Genomic DNA, 20,851 nt, shown 5'->3' with positions numbered 1-20,851 from the left:
TTGTGCAATGAATGACCATCATCAGGGTTAAAGGTCATTTAAGTGAAAGCAGGACGTGACCTCTGACCTCCTCAATGTCGATGTTCTGGAGCCCAAGTTGAGAACGTGGACAATCTGAGTGACCACCATCAGCACCTGGTCTTCCTCAACCATCCTACTGTCTTCATCCTCAGTCAAGTCAAGTCAAGAAGCTTTTATTGTCATTCAACCATGTATAGCTGATGCAGTACACAGTGAAATGAGACAACGTTCCTCCTGAACCCAGGTGCTACATAAAACAACATAAAACAACAGTAAACAACAGTCACAGAACAGAAGAACACAGGGCCAGGAACTAAGATCCTCGCCACATAAAGTGCATGTGTGCAACTGGTGCAAACAGTGCAAAAGACATCACAAGACAGTGCGAGACAACACAGGACAGTGCAGGACAATACAAAATACACAAAATATAAAAATAAAAACAACAATAGCTCCGCCAGTAAAACCTGTCGTAACAGAATAAGGTGCACAGTAGCAGAAAAATGTAAACAGAGAAATGTAAACAGATGTAAAACAGTCTATACACACACACACACACACACACACACACACACACGTAATCTGACACAGCGTGAGAAGATCTGTATTTATTCACTACACATAAAATATTGTACACAATTATTGATTTAATTTATAGATTATATTTATACTATAAAGTGTCACAGTGTGTAGTGTTAGTGTGTAGTGTGTGTTACCATTTGCAGTGTTAGTGTGTTATAGTGTGTATTGTTACAGTATGTAGTATTAGTGCATCAAAGTGTGTTACCGTGTGCAGTGTCTCTGTGTGTAGTGATACAGTGTCACAGTGTATAGTGTTACAGTGTGTGTAGTTTTACAGTGTGTATTGTTACAGTATGTAGTTTAAGTGCCTTACAGCGTATAGTGTTACATTGTGTTAGTGTAATAAGGTCACGTGACACCTGTATAAGGTTACAGTAATTAAAAACATTTAATTATTTGTTAAATGCTTTTTTGTTTAAATAATATAAATATGCTGGTAAAGATTATTTAAAAAGAACTTGTATTTTGTTTATAAGTTTTATTAATTTTTGTGTCATGTTATGAGGCATGCTGGGTGCGCACGCGCACGGTGTGGGGGAGAGAGAGAGAGAGAGAGAGAGAGAGAGAGAGAGAGAGAGAGAGAGAGAGAGAGAGAGAGAGAAAAGGAGGGAGAGTAAGACAACGGAGCTGCTGAACTAACAAGTACGACCTGTTCTTCAATTAGTGTAACGAAGCTCATTAGGTGTTCAACCCGAACCCTGTGTAGTGATAGTTTCCGTGCAGAGTTGGAAACACATCAGAAAGACGTGGACATCGCCTCTGATGAACGGAGATTTAAGTGGTGGTTTACTGCGCCATGTGCTGAGACTTTGCTAATGGACTGGCGGATAGCTAGCTCAACTAGTAGGGAATACGTGTGGTGAAGGAGTATCCCTTGAAGCATCCAAGCTCTTGTCTGTGTTTTACATCGACCCTTTTTATTCTGTCTGACCCGTGCACGGTGTGCAAACAAACTTCATACAAGGTACTATTTTCCGTTTGTTGCCCTCGTGGTGAAGGAGCCATTTTGTTTGGTTTCTACGAACCCCAGCTACGTACAGGCCTGCAACTGGTAGACTGAGTAAAGTTTACATTACTTTTGCCGGCTTTTATTATTTGTTTTGTGGCCATTTTTGAATAATAATTAAATGTTAATGATATTTTTCATTTAAAACTGAACTTGATTTTGAAAGCTATTTACACCATATTTTATTTGACATCACATTTTAGTAAACTGTTATTGTTGTTTAAATTGTGTTGTGTGTCTATTACAATATAGAAGTGTATTTCATTTTCTAGGTACACACCTCACCCTGAACTCAGAGCACCCACTCGTACACCTCAAAAGTGTCGCACGGCAAACGTCGAAATAGCACCACCAAAGAACTTTCACCCGTGGGACCCCAGGTCCTGAAAGAAACCAAAAACAAAATAAATCTCAGATCAAAATGAATGAAAAAGCGAATTAAGGTCACAATTCCACCTTAATACGATAGGCAGTCACCGAAGCACAATATGGTTCACCATATACACCTCTTAAAAAGAAAAACAACAAAAAACTTTATTAAAAGTTTGAGGGAAGCAAGACTCAAAGAAGCGGCCGCATCGTCCTTAAGCCAGCCCCGATAATTGCACATTGCTCCACCCCAAAGTAGGCCAGAAAATACTAGTTAAAACCATCACAAAAGCCAAACGGCAGCAGCAGAAGTCCCCTTTTAAATAGTTGTAAGCCGAGGTTGTTCACTCGCCGCGCAGCGGAGGAAAAGCCAAATTGCAGCAATAATCGCCCAGGACGAAAAGGAGGATCCAAACGCGGATAGATGAGTTCCTGAGAATCAATTCACCGCTCAGGATACGCAGCCTTCAAATAACCTGTTGCAGGGAGGGCAGTAAACAGATCCAAAACAGCATCCAACTGGGACACACACTGAAAAGACAGGCTGAAATCACTATAGCAACCTGCAAAAGGGGAGGATACGGACGTGACGCATGCCAGGCTCAAACCAACCCGCTCTAAATAGTGCCTGCTCGCTACTGATTGGTGGTCAGGAGTGTCAATCACCACCCGTACCTCATTCATTCGGTCACATATGGATGGGTTTTAAACATGTGCAGGAAGCTATCAACCTCCCAGAAAATTGTAGTCATTGCCTAGCACCTCAGTATCGAATGGCCGGCTCTCCTGAATGTTTCGGATCAGGAGAGAGACATGTATGACGGTAAGCTTCTGGGACCTCCTCCCGGCCCTAGAAAGCAGCTTCTTCCCGTCCTCCCTGCATGTGCAAAACATATTAAGTATCTGAAACACGGTCTTGCGGGGCTTGAGGTTAAGGATATGGCGAGTCCCGGCATGGGTGACCCCCCCTGATATTGAGCCCCCATCGCCAGATACCTTAACCCATCTCAGGGCTGGCTGCTTACCCAACCCAAGCCTGTCCTACCAGGTAAGATGGTCGGCCACAGGGGGTTTTCGGTCGAGAGCATGAGCGACCAGCCTTCCGGACACCTGTTCTGCCCTCCAGGTTTACCCGTTCAAAAGACGGAGGCTCTCTTTTGGCGGGGTCAGCCCCCCCTCCCCGGTGAGTGGCGATCTCAGTTTCGCACAGGCTTCACTGTTCCCCGTGTCATCCAGAGTGCGTTTTCCCGTTCCAGAGTGGAAGGCTGTGAGAAAAAGTGCGCAAGCAGTGCTACCACACAGCCCCCTTCACACTCCACTCACAAATTTAATAAAGGTTACAGTCCCAGTGTTTCACAAAACACAAAAAGATTAAAAAAGATAACAAATCAGATAAATTTGTTACTGAGACAGATTTTCTCTCCAGACCCCTGCATGTCGCCCCTAGTTCGAACCACTAGATAGCGCCATTGCACCATTAATGAGCGATCCCGCTGGATCGACTCTCGACAGTCCACCTGGCTCCGTGGGGACACTTGGGTGTCACGTGACAGGCTGGCTGTCTGTTTCAGCCCCCAAATGGGTGATTCACACAATCACGAGGGGTTACAGATTTCAGTTTGCCACGGCCCCCCCACATTTCAACAGAGTTATTTTGCCCACACGGACGAGAGCTCCATTCACATTCTGAAAGATCTCAGAATCTGATCCCTCCTCCAGAAGTAGCCCCGCACCTAAGCAATCAGGGCTTTTACTCTCGCTATTTCCTGGTCCCGAAAAAGGACGGTTCTCTCTGTCCTATTCTGGATCTCAGAATGTTTAACAAACATTTAAGGAAATAAAATTTTAGAATGCTATTACACGGCTCTCTTGTGTGTTCGATAAAGCAGAACAATTGGTTCTGCTTAATCAATCTAAGCGATGCTTTTTTCCATATAAGCATCTATCCCCGCACATGACATTTCTTCATTTCGCCTACCAAGGTGTGCGTTACAGATTCATGGTCCTTTCGTTTGAGCTTGCATTGAGTCCAAGGACTTTCTGTCTGTGTGTGGAGGCTTGCGCCTCCTCTTTCATGAATTGTCTCTCATAGTTCAGGGAAGGACTGAGGGTACAGTTTCGCACATCCAGAGGATTAAAATAAATCCAAACTATTTTATAAATAACTCTGTAGACAGTAGTCATTATAACAGACCATCAATTCCAAAGTTTTACTCCTATTCAAGAGAACAACTTCATTTCATTTATTTCCTCATCAAAATCATCAATCTGCATTCTCCATCCCTCACCTACAAGTTTCCTCAAACAGATCATTCCAGAGGAAATTGAACCTGTTTTAAAATAATAAACTCTTCCATTATCACTGGTTATGTACCTAAATCCTTTAAACTGCAGTTATCAACCCCCTAATTAAGAAACCTGACCTTCACCCTGTCAGCTGTCCAACTACAGTCCAATGTCTGTACACATATGACTGTGTGGCCACTTCCAACTCCACCACCATCATCAAGTTTGCTGATGACACTGTTGTGGTGGGCCTGATCTCCAACAATGATGAGACGGCCTACCTATAGGAGGTTAAAAACCTGGCGAGATGGTGCCAGGAGAACAACCTTCTCCCTACACATCAGCAAGACTAAGAAGTGTATAGTGCACTTCAGCATGAAGCAGGAGCGGCCATCCCACCTGCTGAACATCACCGGGACCCCAGTGGAGAAAGTGGACAGTTTCCAGTACCTAGAGGTTCACATCACACAGGACCTGTCAAGGACAGGCGAGCTCTCCAGAGAGTGGTGCATTCAGCTGAACGTACCATCTGCACCAAGCTCCCTAAAGCACTTGGCACAGGACCAAGGCCAGGAATATTGTGAAGGACCTCAGCCATCCAACAATGGACTCTTTTCTTTGTTGCGTTCAGGAAATCGCTTTCGCTCCTTAAAGCAAAACACAGAGAGAATGAGGAGGAGCTTCTTCCCGCAGGCCATTCGGAGTTTAAACCAGGAAACACCCAGGATCTAGTACTGGACCTCTCTCTCCATCTTCACTCATTTCTGCACAACTTTTTTTTGCACTATTACACTTTAACTCTGGACTTGAACAGTACAGTGTCACTTTATATGACATCACACTGCACATGGACACTTTAAGGACAATCACTAAATCACTTTAATTTGTACTTCCATATATATACATATAGTTTCATATATTTTCTATAGTTTATAGTTTTTTTATCTTTTTTTTCATCCTTAAATTCTATTCCTTTTTATGCTTAAATGTTGGACAGGACAATATGTTCCGCATTGCGCACTTCCGTGTCGGCGGCCATTTTGCCATTTTTCACGCACCTCCCGGTATTTAAGGACACCAAAGACTTTAGTTCGGGGCTAGATTATCTCACCGGCTTCCTATAGTCCCTGGGATTACTCTTGCCACCCTGCCTGCTCTGGGTCTGGATCCTGTTCCTGTACCTGTTCCTGACCCTGATTGTGACTCTGTACCCTGTTCTGCACTGCCTCTGCTCTGGTTTGAACTCTGGACTGTTTTTGGTTTGTGATTCTGCTCTGCCCTTTATTGTTTCCGGTTTATAGATTTTAGGACTGTTTTTTAAATTTGGTTTTTGTCTTCCCTGCATCGCCCTGTTTGCCTGTGTTTTCGACCCTGGACTGTTTTTGGACTTTGCTATTGCTCTGCTTACTCTTAAGGCCTGTTTTCTTCATACCCCTGTGACATCCTGCATTTGGGTCCTCCAATCCAGTTCCTCACTCAGTCAGTCACACCCACGCTCACTGACAGAATAATCTGGCCGTGCACCGTGTCCCAAGAGTTTCCTGATATAGTAATCTGGCCAAAAGATGGACTCAGCAGATGCACTGCAGCGTTGGGCTTGCTCTGCCGCAGACCGGCAATTCAGGGACCCAACCAAGACGGTTGAAATTTTGAAGCTTGGCCCTCAGCAGAGAACTGAGTATTTCCGGTTGCAAACCAGATGGTTTCAAATAACCCTCTGAGATGGCTCCCTCTGGCCCCTGAGCTCTGCTGTGGGGGCTTCTTAACCTCAGCCTTCCTGCCTGACTGTGGACGTCACCTATCTCTTCTGCCCTGCCGAGAATGCCACCAAGCCTGTCTGCCCTGCTGAGCATGCCCCCAAGCCTGTTCAGAGTCCCGCCGAGGGCACTGCTCCGCTCCAGGGTCCGGCCGAGGGCGCCGCATTGCTCCAGAGTCCCGCTGAGGGCACTGCTCCGCCTCAGACCTCCACCGAGGGCGCCGCTCCACCTCAGACCTCCGCCGAGGGTGCCGCTCCGCCTCAGACCTCTGCCGAGGGTGCCGCTCCGCCTCAGACCTCTGCCGAGGGTGCCGCTCCGCCGAGGGCGCCGCTCCACTCCAGACCTCCACAGAGGGCGTCACTCCGCCTCAGACCTCCGCAAAGGGAACCGCTATGCCTCATCACATCAGGCAGAAAGTGCTTGAGGCAGCCACCTGGAGGCTCGCTCCACGCTACATCTGGCCTTTCCTGACGTCCAAGGCGTTCTACCCAGTGGCAGGTAGCCTTAAAACCTGCTGTGTCCGCCGCTGGCACTTGACTTTCGGTATGGATTATTGTGCCTTTGGATTTGGTTTTTGTCTTCCCTGCATTGCCCTGTTTGCCTGTGTTTTTGACCCCAGACTGTTTTTTGGACTTTGTTTTTGCCTTTTTTCCTATTGCTCTGTGACTCTTATCAAGGCCTGTTTTCTTCATACCCCTGTGACAGCCTGCATTTGGGTCCTCCCATCCAGTTCCAGGTGATCCTGGCAGGCAAAGTATAATGAGGAACCATGACCGCTACTGAGGAGGGCGTGGCAGGGTGAATCTCTGACAGCAGCCGAGGTAGGCGTGGCAGGGGAATCCCTGACAACTATACTGCTTGCTAGACTTGAGAACGTTGTTGGAATAAAGGGAACAGCTCTCTCTTGGCTCAGGTCTTATTTGACTGATCGCTATCAGTTTGTTGATGTAAATGGTGAGTTCTCCACACTCTATGAGGTAAAGTTTGGTGTTCCTCAAGGATCTGTCTTAGGCCCACTGCTTTTCTCTTTATATATGCTGCCTCTTGGTGAAATCATTCATAAACATGGAATTCGCTTCCATTGCTATGCTGATGACACACGGCTGTATACTTCAGCAAAGCCAGATAAGAGAGATCAGCTTAACAATGTTGAGAAGTGTGTAAAGGACATTAGACAGTGGATGCTTAATAACTTTCTTCTGCTCAACTCAGATAAGACGGAAGTACTTTTACTAGGACCACATGCAGCTAGAAGTAAACTTTCCGATTACGTAGCATCTCTGGATGGTGTTTCTGTTTCAGCGTGTACAGCAGTCAAAGACCTTGGTGTGATTATTGACTTGAGTCTTTCCTTTGAGTCTCACGTGAATAATATTACCAGGATCTCCTTCTTTCACCTTAGAAATATTGCTAAAATTTGAAATATGATGTCGTTACAGGATGCAGAAAAATTAGTTCATGCTTTTGTTACTTCTAGATTAGACTACTGTAATGCTTTACTGTCTGGGTGTTGGAGTAAGTGCAGAAATAAGCTTCAGTTAGTTCAGAATGCAGGAGCAAGAGTCCTCACTAGATCTAGGAAATATGACCACATCACCCCTGTTTTAATCAGTCTACACTGCTCCCAATCAAATCTCGCATTGATTATAAAATATTACTACTGACGTATAAAGCACTTAACGGTCTCTACGGTTTCTGAGTGAACTTCTGAACCAATATGATTCTCCACGCCTACTTAGATCTAAAGGTGCTGGCTATCTGTTGGTTCCTCAAATAATGAAGACTACAGCAGGGGGCAGATCTTTCTCTTATAAAGCCCCACAGTTATGGAACAGCCTTCCAACCAGTGTTCGGGACTTAGACACAGTCTCAGTGTCGAGGTTGAAAACTTATTTATTTAGTCAAGCCTTTTATCAGTAGATTTTTCTTAGGTAAAGGAGCAGATCTGGAGGGAGCATGGATATAGAGTGTTTGGTGAACTGGTATATTTGTATGCTGTCGTCCCCTCACGTTCACACGTTCCCCTCTCTCTCTCTCTCTCTCTCTCTCTCTCTCTCTCTCTCTCTCTCTCTCTCTCTCTTTCTCTCTCTCTCGGTCGAGTTAAACATGCTCCTGAGGCTCCAGTGACCACTGTTCCTGCCCCTCTCCCCTCCGTGGATCTTCACACTTCTGTGCAGCTTTGGACGGTCTCTCATCAACACCTTGGGTGGTTCCATGTAATTCCGGAGTAGAACGGGTGCTTTGAGGATGGATTGGACTGTAGTAGGTGTCGGCGGTCTGCTGCACTGACTCGGGAGTGCAGTTTGCTTCTGATCATCATCACTGTACCCTGCAGCATTGTATATCTGCTTTAAATGGACATTTGGTGCAACCCAGATGAGGATGGGTTCCCTCTTGAGTCTGGTTCCTCTCAAGGTTTCTTCCTTATGCCATCTCGGGGAGTTTTTCCTTGCCAAAGTTGCTCATCAGGGACAAACATACTTACAAAGAACATATTTACGTTTAATCACCACCTTATCTGTGTAAAGCTGCTTTGAGACAATGTTCATTGTTAAAAGCGCTTTACAAATAAAAATGAATTGAATTGAACTCTGCTGGCAGGCCTTCCTCTGAACGCTATTCGTCCACTGCAAATGATCCAAACCATCATCACCACCATCTTTATCTCCACCATCATCATCATCGTTATCATTACCACCATCACCACCATCTCCACCATTATAATTGTCATCACCACCATCATCACCACCACCATTATTATCACCACCATTATCACCATCACCACCACCATCATCTCCTCCATCATTATCATCTTCACCATTATCACCATCATCTCCACTATCATCATCATCATCTTCACCATTATCTCCACTATCATCACCACCACCACTATCATTACCTAAACCATTATCACCATCATCACCAATGCCATCACCTCCACCAGCATCATCATCTCATCCATCATCATCTCCACTATCATCATCATCATCACCACCACCACAATCATCACCTCCACCATTATCACCATCATCAACACCACATCACCTCCACCTTTTTTTTTCATCTCCTCCATCATCCCCACCATTATCACCATCAAAATCTTCTTCATCATCTCCACCATTATTGTTGATTTATTAAACTCTTTTGGGGTTCAAAAAAACGTCACCAGACCAACTCATCGCTTTAACCACACACTAGACTTAATAATATCCCATGGAGCAGAAATCACTGGTATAGATATTTTACTCAGAGTGATGACATCACAGACCATTATCTCCTACTGTACACACTACCGGTAGAGCAGATTAGCCGTGTTTCACCACGTTATCGACTTGGTAGGACTATTATTCCAACCACTAAGGACAGATTCATAAATAACCTGCCTGATTTATCTCAGTTTCACATTAAACCCATAACTGCTGATCATCTTGATGAAATGGTTAACAACATAGACCTTATCCTCACTAGCACATTAGACACTGTTGCCCCCATCCAGTTTAAAAAGGTTAGAGAACAAACACCTGCATCTTGGTATAATAGTCATACGCATGCCCTGAAGAGAACAACACGTAATCTGGAGAGAAAATGGAGGAAAACTAAATTGGAGGTATTTAGAATTGCGTATAAAGACAGTATGCTTAGCTACAGACAGGCGCTAAAAGCTGCTAGAGCTGAACACCTGAGCAAACTCATAGAAAATAACAAAAACAATCCCAGGTTCCTTTTCAGTACAGTCGCTAAATTAACAACAAATCAGGGATCTGAAAAATGTGTTCCATCACAGTTTAGTAGTGAAGACTTTATGAATTTCTTCACTGAAAAAATAGATAACATTAGAAAAACAATTGTGGCAGTTCAACCTCTGACAGCATCTCCTGACATTATCTCGCCTACAACTCCACAACTACACTGTTTTACATGTATAGGACAGGAAGAGCTGTATAATGTTATTTTCAAAGCTAAATCAACAACATGTCAGTTAGATCCCATTCCAACTAATCTACTAAAGGAAGTGTTCCATACAGCTGGTGAGTCTCTTCTGAATATTATTAACTCATTATCTTTAGGTCACGTCCCTAAACCCCTCAAGTTAGCAGTTATTAAGCCCCTCATTAAAAAAACTAATCTGGATCCAAACACGCTATCGAATTACAGACCAATTTCAAATTTCAGGTTTCAGGCTCCATCATAGCACAGAAACTGCCCTAGTTAAAATCACTAATGACCTGTTCTTAGCTTCAGACCAAGGCTTAATCTCTCTGTTAGTTTTACGAGATCTTAGTGCTGCGTTCGACCCTATAGACCATGATCTTCTCCTAGATCGCTTACAGAATTACATCGGCATTCAGGGACAGGCATTAAGCTGGTTTAAATCCGATTGTTACCATTTCGTAGATTTAAATGGAGAGCTATCCAGGCTAATGCTAGTGAACTATGGCGTGCCACAAGGTTCAGTTCTAGGACCCCTGCTCTTTACAATGTACATGCTTCCCTTAGTAAATATTATTAGAAGGCATGGAATTAGCTTCCATTGTTATGCTGATGATACTCAGCTATACATCTCATCTAAACCAGGGGATACGCTTAATTAACTCGGATAACTGAGTGTGTTAAGGAAATAAGAGATTGGATGACTCATAACTTTCTACTTTTAAATTCTGATAAAACGGAGATTTTGCTCATCGGCCCAAAAACCAGTACACAGAAGCCCCAGCATCTCAGCCTGCATTTAGACGGATGTTCTGTAACCACTAGTTCAACAGTAAAAGACCTGAGAGTTATTTTAGACACGAACTTGTCTTTTAAAAATCATATCAACCAAGTTACAAAAACAGCTTCTTTCACCTTAGAAATATTGCTAAGATAAGAAATATGTTATCTATATCTGATGCAGAGAAGCTCGTCCATGCGTTTATGACCTCCAGAATAGACTACTGTAATGCATTACTAGGTGGATGTCCTGCATCATTAATAAACAAGCTTCAGTTAGTACAGAATGCGGCAGCAAGAGTTCTCACAAGGTCAAGAAAATATGATCATATAACCCCAATCCTATCGTCCCTACATTGGCTTCCGGTTAAGTTTCGAATAGACTACAAACTACTGCTACTCACTTATAAAGCACTAAATGGTTTGGCTCCAGAGGTGGGAAGTAACGGAGTACAAATACTTTGTTACTGTACTTCAGTAGATTTTTCAGGTATCAGTTTTTTACTCCACTATTTATTTTTTAGACAACTTTTTACTTTTACTCATTAAATTTTTACACAAATATCTATACTTTTTACTTCTTACATTTTCAAAACCGGCTCTTACTTTAGTTTTAATCCACTGATTTGGTGAAATATATTTTTTATTTTCACTGCGCGCTGATTTCAGCCGAACAACTGATTTCCTGTTACTGCGCGTCTTTTTCAATCCGCTGGTGTATAAAGTCCTGACCCTCACTCACCACAGATGTAGACTAGTTTACGAAGATAAGAATCAGCAGGCAGAAGGCAGTAAGAAGTTTGGGGTTAATGTGGATGAGACAGAGGGAGTCAGTGATGAGAACATGACTGAGAACAGACACATTCATGATCATCATCATCTTTTCTCTGCTTGTGTTCTATATGTGGATCTTCAGCCTGGATACATTCATTAGGTAACAACATTTTTAATTCGTTTTGTATTAATATATATATTTGGCTGTCAAAATTAAAATTATTGTAAACAGCACTAAATGTTTTTATAAAAAAAAATGTAAATACATAAATACATTTCTAAATATCTTCTTCTTCTTCTTTTGGCTGCTCCCATTAGGGGTCGCCACAGCGGATCATCCGTCTCCATACCACCCTGTCCTCTATATCTGCCTCTTTTACACCAACTACCTGCATGTCTTCCCTCACCACATCCATGAACCTCCTCCTTGGCCTTCCTCTTTTCCTCCTACCTGGTGGCTCCATCTTCAGCATTTTTCTACCAATATAATTCATGTCCCTCCTTTGCACATGTCCAAACCATCTCAATCTCGCCTCCCTCACCTTGTCACCAAAACATCCTACATGTGCTGTCCCTCTAATAAACTCATTTCTAATCCAGTCCATCCTCGTCACTCCCAACGAAAACCTCAACATCTTCAGCTCTGCTACCTCCAGCTCCACCTCCTGTTTTTTACTCAATGCCACTGTCTCTAATCCATACAACATCGCAGGTCTCACCACAGTCCCATAAACTTTCCCTTTCATTCTTGCAGATACTCTTCTATCACAAATCACTCCTGCTATCACTCTTCTCCACCCACTCCACCCTGCCTGCACTCTTTTCTTTACTTCCCTAACACACTCTCCATTACTTTGCACTGTTGACCCCAGGTACCTGAACTCCTCCACCTTCTCCACCTCTTCTCCCTGCAACCGCATCACTCCACTGCCCTCCCTCCCATTCACACACATGTACTGTGTCTTACTCCTACTGACTTTCATTCCCCTTCTCTCCAGCGCATATCTCCACCTTTCCAGGCTCTTCTCAACCTGCTCTCTACTCTCACCACAAATCACAATATCATCTGCAAACATCATAGTCCAGGGAGACTCCTGTCTGACCTCGTCCGTCAACCTGTCCATCACCACTGCAAACAGGAAAGGGCTCAGGGCCGATCCTTGATGCAGTCCAACCTTCACCCTGAACCAGTCTGTCGTACCTACTGCACACTTTACTGCCGTCACACTGTCCTCATACATGTCCTGCACCACCCTCACATACTTCTCTGACACACCTGACTTCCTCATACAATACCACAACTCCTCTCTCGGCACCCTTTTGTACGCTTTCTCTAAATCCACAAATACACAATGCAGCTCCTTCTGTCCTTCTCTATACTTCTCCATCAACATCCTCAAAGCAAATAAGGCATCTGTGGTGCTCTTCCTCGGCATGAAACCATACTGTTGCTCACAGATGGTCACCTCTTCTCTCAGCCTGGCTTCCACTACTCTTTCCCATAACTTCATGGTGTGACTGATCAACTTAATTCCCCTGTAGTTACTGCAGGTCTGCACATCTCCCTTATGCTTAAAGATCGGTACCAGCACACTCCTTCTCCATTCCTCAGGCATCTTCTCACCTTCCAGAATCCTGTTAAACAATCTGGTTAAAAACTCCACTGCCATCTCTCCTAAACATCTCCACGCTTCTACCGGTATGTCATCTGGTCCAACCGACTTTCCATTCTTCATCCTCTTAATCGCTGCTCTCACTTCCTCCTTACTAATCCTATCTACATCCTGCTTCACCAACTCCACATCCTCCAACCTTCTCTCTCTCTGATTTTCCTCATTCATCAGCTGCTCAAAATACTCCCTCCATCTTCTCAACACACTCTCCTCACTAGTCAACACATTTCCCTCTCCATCCTTTATTGCTCTAACTTGCAGTACATCCTTCCCAGCTCGGTCCCTCTGCTTGGCCAATCGGTATAAATCCTTTTCTCCTTCCTTAGTGTCCAACCTCTTGTACAGTTCCTCATATGCCTTTTCCTTGGCTTTCGCCACATCCCTTTTAACCTGCTGCCGCATCTCCTTGTACTCCTGCCTTCTCTTCTCATCACTCTGTCGATCCCACTTCTGTTTTGCCAATCTCTTTCCCCTAATGCTCTCCTGCACTTCCTCATTCCACCACCACGTCTCCTTGTCTTGCTTTCTATTTCCAGATGTCACACCAAGTACTTTTCTAGCTGCCTCCCTCATCACTCCTGCAGTAGTTGCCCAATCATCCGGCACCTCTTCACCACCACCAAGCCCCTGTCTGACCTCTTCCCTGAACCTCACACTACACTCTTCCTCCTTCAGTTTCCACCATCTTATTCTTCTTTCAAACCTTACTTTCCTCCTCTTCTTCTTCGCCTCCAAAACCATCCTACAGACCACCATCCGATGCTGTCTAGCTACACTGTCCCCCGCCAACACCTTACAGTCTCCAATCTCCTTTAGGTTGCATCTCCTACACAGAAGATAATCCACCTGTGTGCACCTTCCTCCACTCTTATACGTCACCCTATGATCCTCCTTCTTCTTAAAATACGTGTTCACCACTGCCATTTCCATCCTTTTAGCAAAATCTACCACCATCTGCCCTTCCACATTCCTCTCCTTAAAACCATACCTACCCATCACCTCCTCATCACCTCTGTTCCCTTCACCTACATGCCCATTAAAGTCTGCCCCAATCACCAATCGTTCTTTCCTAGGTACATCATCTACCACTTCATCTAATTCACTCCAGAATCTTTCTTTCTCCTCCATCTCACAGCCAACTTGTGGAGCATAGGCACTGATGACATTTATCATCATCCCTTCAACTTCCACCTTCACGATCATCACCCTATCAGAAACTCTCTTCACCTCCACTACACTCTTACTGTACGCTTCCTTCAGAATCACCCCTACACCATTTCTCTTCCCATCCACACCATGATAAAACAGTTTAAACCCACCTCCAATGTTCCTGGCCTTACTCCCTTTCCACTTGGTCTCCTGAACACACAACACATCTACCTTTCTCCTCTCCATCATATCAGCTATCTCTCTCCCTTTACCCGTCATAGTACCAACATTTAAAGTACCAACCCGAACCTCTACTCTCCTACACTGCTCCTTTTCCTGCCGTCTCTGTAGACGCCTTCCTCCTCTCCTTCTCCTCCTTCGGCCAACAGTAGCCCAATTTCCACCGGTACCCTGTCGGCTAACGATACCTGTGGCGGTCGTTGTTAACCCGGGCCTCGACCGATCCGGTATAAAATTCTCATTTGTGATCCGCATATTTGATTTGGCACATGTTTTACGCTGGATGCCCTTCCTAACGCAACCCTCCCCATTTACCCGGGCTTGGGACCGGCACTAAGAGTGCACTGGCTTGTGCCCCCCTAATGGCTGGGTTAAATACATTTCTAAATATAAAAGAGGCAAAATTAAAACCTTCGGGAAAAAATACATTTATCCACGACGTCCCTTCTTTACTTAGATGTAAAATAAATGATTAAACTCCAGATAAAAATATTTTTAATCAGTAAATTTGTGTTTTATTTATGCGCCAAGTCTCAAATCAAACAGAAAATCCGCCATTTTTTACACAATTAACCCTCTAGGTGGCGTTTTGTGGGTTTTTCCCTCATAATGGCGACACAAACAACTTTTTACTTAAGTACATGTCAGAGCCGAGACTTCTTTTTCTTTCAGTTGAGTAAAAAAGTTTAATCAGTACTTCAACTTTTACCCGTGTATTTTAAACATGAGTATCTGTACTTCTACTTAAGTAAAGGATGTGTGTACTTTTGCCACCTCTGTTTGGCTCCCATGTATCTCTCCAGTCTTCTAACACGCTACAATCCATTATGCTCCTTCAGATCTCAAAACTCTGGGCTTCTAGTAGTTCCTAGAATAGCAAAGTCCACTAAAGGTGGTAGATCATTCTCACATTTAGCTCCTAAACTCTGGAACAGTCTTCCTGACAGTGTTCGGGGTTCAGACACACTCTCCCAGTTTAAGTGCAGATTAAAGACGTATGTTTTTAGCGAGTTCTACACATAACACACATCACATCATAACCTTGTGCTCCAGAACATCTGATCACATGCACATTATCAACTTGTGCTGTTAATATCATGAACAGCAGCTACGCTAATTCCTCTCCACTGCTTCTCTTTCTCTCCCCATCCCGAGGCATCCTGAGGTTCCTCCAGCTCCAGTCACGTCCCACCTCATGAAGACTATGGACTTTAAAAAAGTAGATGCCGAACTCGCAAACATCTAGAGACGTACCAGTGCCATTTGGATCCCACTACATGTGTGGAGTTTTGACATTGGACCTCCTGAAGTGTTTAAAGGCTCTGGCATGGAGAAGCTGATGCTGGATCTGTGATGATCACAAATGTTGAGCTTAGTAGCTCCTACTTTTATACCAAAGACTGTAGAAAGAACATTTACTTATAATCTTATACTCCAGTACTCATGTTAGTTCTCACTCTCCAGTGTTCTGTATTGTTGAAAGATTTATGATCAAACTCTTGATGTCACCCAAATGAGGATGGGTTCCCCTTTGAGTCTGGTTCCTCTCAAGGTTTCTTCCTCATAACATCTAAGGGAGTTTTTCCTTTCCACAGTCACCACGGCTGCTCATCAGGGACAAACACACACCATTCACCTTCACTGTTGTTTTCTGTAAAGCTGCTTTGAGACAATGTCTGTTGTGAAAAGCGCTATACAAATAAACTTGACTTGACTTGAATTATTACAATCATCACCTCCACCGTCATCTTCTCCATCATCTCCACCATTATTACCATCATTATCTCCTCCATCATCTTCATCATTATCACCATCATCACCACAACCACCATCATTTCCACCATCATCATCATCTCCATCATGTGTGTGTGTCTGGTGATGATGGTAATGATGTCAGAAGCGTGCCTGTTTCTGAGCAGGTGTGTGTGTGTGTGTGGGTGTGTGTGTGTGTGTGTGTGTGTGTGTGTGGGGTGATGATGATGATGATGATGTCAGAAGCATACCTGTTTCTGAGCAGGTGTGTGTGTGTGTGTGTGTGTGTGTGTGTGTGTGTGTGTGTGTGTGTCTGCTGATGATGATGATGATGATGATGATGTCAGAAGCATACCTGTTTCTGAGCAGGTGTTCCTCACAAACACTTTCATGTTTTTGTTTATTGTTAACACTAAAACACATTAGTGTCTGGAGGGGACTTCACCAGACGGGTGGAGCTTCAGTTCCTGTCTCTTGTCATCCCTCCTCCCACAGCAATTACACAGTCACTTATTGTTAAAATTACCGTTTATGAACTAAGTCTGTTTGTGTTATTAAAAGTTATAACAGCTATAAACACTCCTACATCTTACTCACTACACCATACTCACTTCACCTTGCTCACCACAGAATACTCACATCTTACTCACTACACCTTACTCACTACTCACTACACCTTACTAACTTTAAACTACTTACTACACCTTACTAACTACACCTTACTCACTATACACTACTCTCTACACAATACTCACTACAGCTTACTCACTACACCTTACTCACACCTTACTCTATACACCTTACTACTCACTATATCTTACTTTACTATCCACTACACCTTACTTTCTACTAACTACACCTTATTCATTAGTCACTACAATTTACTCACTACACCTTACTCACTACTCACTACACCATACTCACTTCACCTTGCTCACCACAGAATACTCGCATCTTACTCACTACCCCTTACTCACTACTCACTACACCTTACTAATTTTAAACTACTTACTACATCTTACTCACTACACCTTACTCACTACTCACTACACCTTACTAACTTTAAACTACTTACTACATCTTACTCACTACACCTTACTCACTACTCACTACACCTTACTAACTTTAAACTACTTACTACATCTTACTCACTACACCTTACTCACTACTCACTACACCTTACTAACTTTAAACTACTTACTACATCTTACTCACTACACCTTACTCACTACTCACTACACCTTACTAACTTTAAACTACATACTACATCTTACTCACTACACCTTACTCACTACTCACTACACCTTACTAACTTTAAACTACTCACTACACCTTACTCACTACTCACTACACCTTACTAACTTTAAACTACTCACTACACCTTACTCACTACTCACTACACCTTACTAACTTTAAACTACTTACTACATCTTACTCACTACACCTTACTCACTACTCACTACACCTTACTAACTTTAAACTACTTACTACATCTTACCCACTACACCTTACTCACTACTCACTACACCTTACTAACTTTAAACTACTTACTACATCTTACTAACTACACCTTACTCACTATACACTACTCTCTACACAATACTCACTACAGCTTACTCACTATACACTACTCTCTACACAGTACTCACTACTCACTACAGCTTACTCACTACACCTTACTCACTACTCACTACATCTTACTCACTACACAATATTTACTTTACACTAACATTTACATTTGCGGCATTTAGCAGACGCCATTATCCAGAGTGACGTACAAAAGTGCTTTGAGTTTCTTGTAATGAATAAATCTACACTTTACACAAGATTACAAACATAAATATAAATATAAATCTTGAATTCTACAAAGCAAACTTTGAAAGTGCTAATTTAAGTGTTTCAGGAAGATGAAAGTCTTCAATCGTCTGTAAAAGATAGCAGGGACTCTGCTGTACGGACTTCTAGGGGAAGTTCATTCCACCACCTCGGTGCCAGAACAGAGAAGATGATTTTGGATCATTTGCAGTGGACGAATAGCGTTCAGGGGAAGACCTGCCAGCAGAGAGCTGCAGTAGTCAAATCTTGAAATGACAAGAGACTGAACAAGCACCTGGGCAGCCTGTGTGGACAGAAATGGTCAAATCCTTTGGATGTTGTAAAGAAAAAATCGACAGGAACGAGCCACATTAGCGACATGTGGGAGGAAAGACAGTTGATTGTCCATAGTTACCCCGAGGTTACGGGCAGTGGCTGAAGGGGAGAGCAGAGAGTCATGAAGTGTTATTTGGAGATCTTGACCTGGAGATAAATCACCTGGGATGACCAGCAGTTCTGTTTTGCTGGAGTTGAGTTTCAGTTGGTGAGCACTCATCCATGAAGATATGTCTGTCAAGCATGCCGAGATCCGAGCGGAAGCTGTGGTATCTGATGGAGGGAAAGAAAAGATTAGTTGAGTGTCATCTGCATAGCAGTGGAGCAGTTACAGCAGTTACAGCACTTCACCTTACTCACTACATCTTACTCACTACTCAATAGACCTTACTAACTTTACACTACTAACTACACAAATACTCACTATACATTACTCACTACACCTTACTCACTACTCACTACACCTTACTTTAGTGAGTAGTGCATAGTGAGTAAGCTGTAGTTAGTAAGGTGTAGTGAGTAGTGTATAGTGAGTATTTGTGTAGTTAGTAAGGTGTAGTGAGTAGTGAGTAAGGTATAGTGAGTAGTGTATAGTTAGTAAGGTCTATTGAGTAGTGAGTAAAGTGTCACACTCCCCCTCCGAAGACACTAAACAGGACCAATTCCTAAACTCTTGTTTAGTTTACCGGGACCCATTAAACAATAAAGTCATAAAACTCATGAAACAATCCAAACTCGAAACTTAATCCAGCATGGCTGCTTGTGACAAACACACACGACCGGCTCCAGAACGTTTCGATTTTACCACAAGACAGATAACCCCCTTTGCAGATATTCTGTTTGACCCTCACACACACACACACACACACCACCCCGAAAGCCAGATAACTCCCCTGGTCCCTCTGGTTGAATTCACAGCGACCCTCAGACCATAAAACAATTCACTCTCGGAACTCGGCCCCAGTACGTCTGTTTGTGACACACACACATATGCAGACACACACACACCAAAAGGGAGCATTCTTTTATTAATTAAATAATAAATAGAATGTCCCACTTCACAGGATACAAACATACATCTTGTTTGTATCTTCTACTATTAATAAAGCAAGTGTTTAACTCTACATCAATAATATTTAAACTTTAAAATGTTTAGCAATATAACTCTGTGTTAAATGTTGTCTCTTCTCTTCTTAAGGCTTGACTGACTTAGAATTATCTGTTCTTTACTTTCCTGACAAGGGTGCATTTTATTTCTCAGAATACAACATTGTATTAACATCAGTTAATTTCTGACCTCTGTAAGTTAATGTACCTCTGCCTTATACTGTCATTCCTTTTCATGTTTAGGATCCAAATGACCGCAAAATTATCTGTTTCTTTATTTTTCAAACAATCGTGCATTTTATTTGATCATGAAATGTACCATACCGTCTTAATTCACTTTGAATAAAACTTCAAAGTCCTCCAAAAGCAAGTATATCCCGGAAACCATGCCCACAGATGCATGAACAAAGGAAGTTTTCCCCTCCAAAATTTCAGGCCATAGCACTGGCCATTCCCCCAAGGATGGGTGGGCTTCAGTCAGAGTTCAGTCAAGAGAGCAACTCGCTCACTCGGCTCGACCGGAAAGGCTCGGACCCCCGGGGCCCGGGGGCCCGATGGCCCGGAGAGTCGGACGCTTCGAACAGCTCAGCAGTGACTCTTCGGGACGAGATCTAAAATCTCTTTTGAGATCTTCCAGCAAGCTTTATCTTCAAAACACCAACTGCTCTGATCTTCAGGAGAAGCTGGAAGAACATCTGACTCCATCCTAACTGACTCGTCCAAGATTCTTTTGTCTACCGCATCCTGACTTTTGTGCAACAAGTCAATGCAAGTAACCGGTTTACCAACTAATTTAGATGCGTGTTAAGTTTGAACCCCTTAATATTAAGGCGAATTTAAATTTCCGTGACGATTTCTCAGTTAGGATGTGATTCATTTGAACTAAGCTGCCTTTTCTTTCTTTATCTCCTTCTTCCTTTCCTTTCTCTTCCTCCTTCCCTAATTTCAACTTTTTTTTTATTTTATTTTATTTTAATTTTAATTTTCTTTTTTTTCTTTTTGTTTGTTTGTTTGTGTTGTTAGTTTTATGTTGTGTTTGTCTCATTCATTAAACGCCGTATTTTTCATAAGAGATCGTCTCTGAGTACGTTCCATAAATGAAGTTCCTGCAACATCAGGTCTGAACTACATGCTCTATTTCATTTTATTTAATTTACGGTATAAAGTAAAAGGGGGGGTTACGTCTTTCTTGGCCAGGGAGATACCTCTTTTATAGAATTAATATAAAATTATACTGTCTGTTTGCCGGACGAACAGACAAATAAGTGTAATGA

At 43.0% G+C, this 20,851-nt stretch overlaps 1 protein-coding gene and 1 long non-coding RNA gene across 3 annotated transcripts in view; one reads left to right on the top strand and one right to left on the bottom strand.

The window, feature by feature from the left end:
- Positions 1–20,851, bottom strand: part of mfsd1l (major facilitator superfamily domain containing 1-like) — a 55,673-nt gene that overhangs the window by 19,445 nt on the left and 15,377 nt on the right. The window contains exon 13 of one of the 2 annotated variants that reach the window (XM_083547257.1): positions 18,378–18,743. The exons of the other annotated variant lie outside the window; for it this stretch is intronic. Within the exon in view, the coding sequence (XP_083403383.1) occupies positions 18,708–18,743 (36 nt within the window). The 3' untranslated portion in view covers positions 18,378–18,707. Of the gene's footprint in view, positions 1–18,377; positions 18,744–20,851 lie in introns of those variants that run through there. 2 annotated transcript variants of the gene reach the window in all.
- Positions 937–1,873, top strand: LOC310730703. The gene is made up of 3 exons (XR_014534920.1): positions 937–1,134; positions 1,190–1,245; positions 1,327–1,873. It is a non-coding gene; the product is annotated as an uncharacterized lncRNA (long non-coding RNA).

This window comes from Silurus aristotelis (genome assembly GCF_946808225.1).
Source record: "Silurus aristotelis genome assembly, chromosome: 1".
NCBI lineage: Eukaryota > Metazoa > Chordata > Actinopteri > Siluriformes > Siluridae > Silurus > Silurus aristotelis.
Note: the sequence above shows the minus strand (reverse complement) of the source record. Positions and strands in the feature narration are given on the sequence as shown.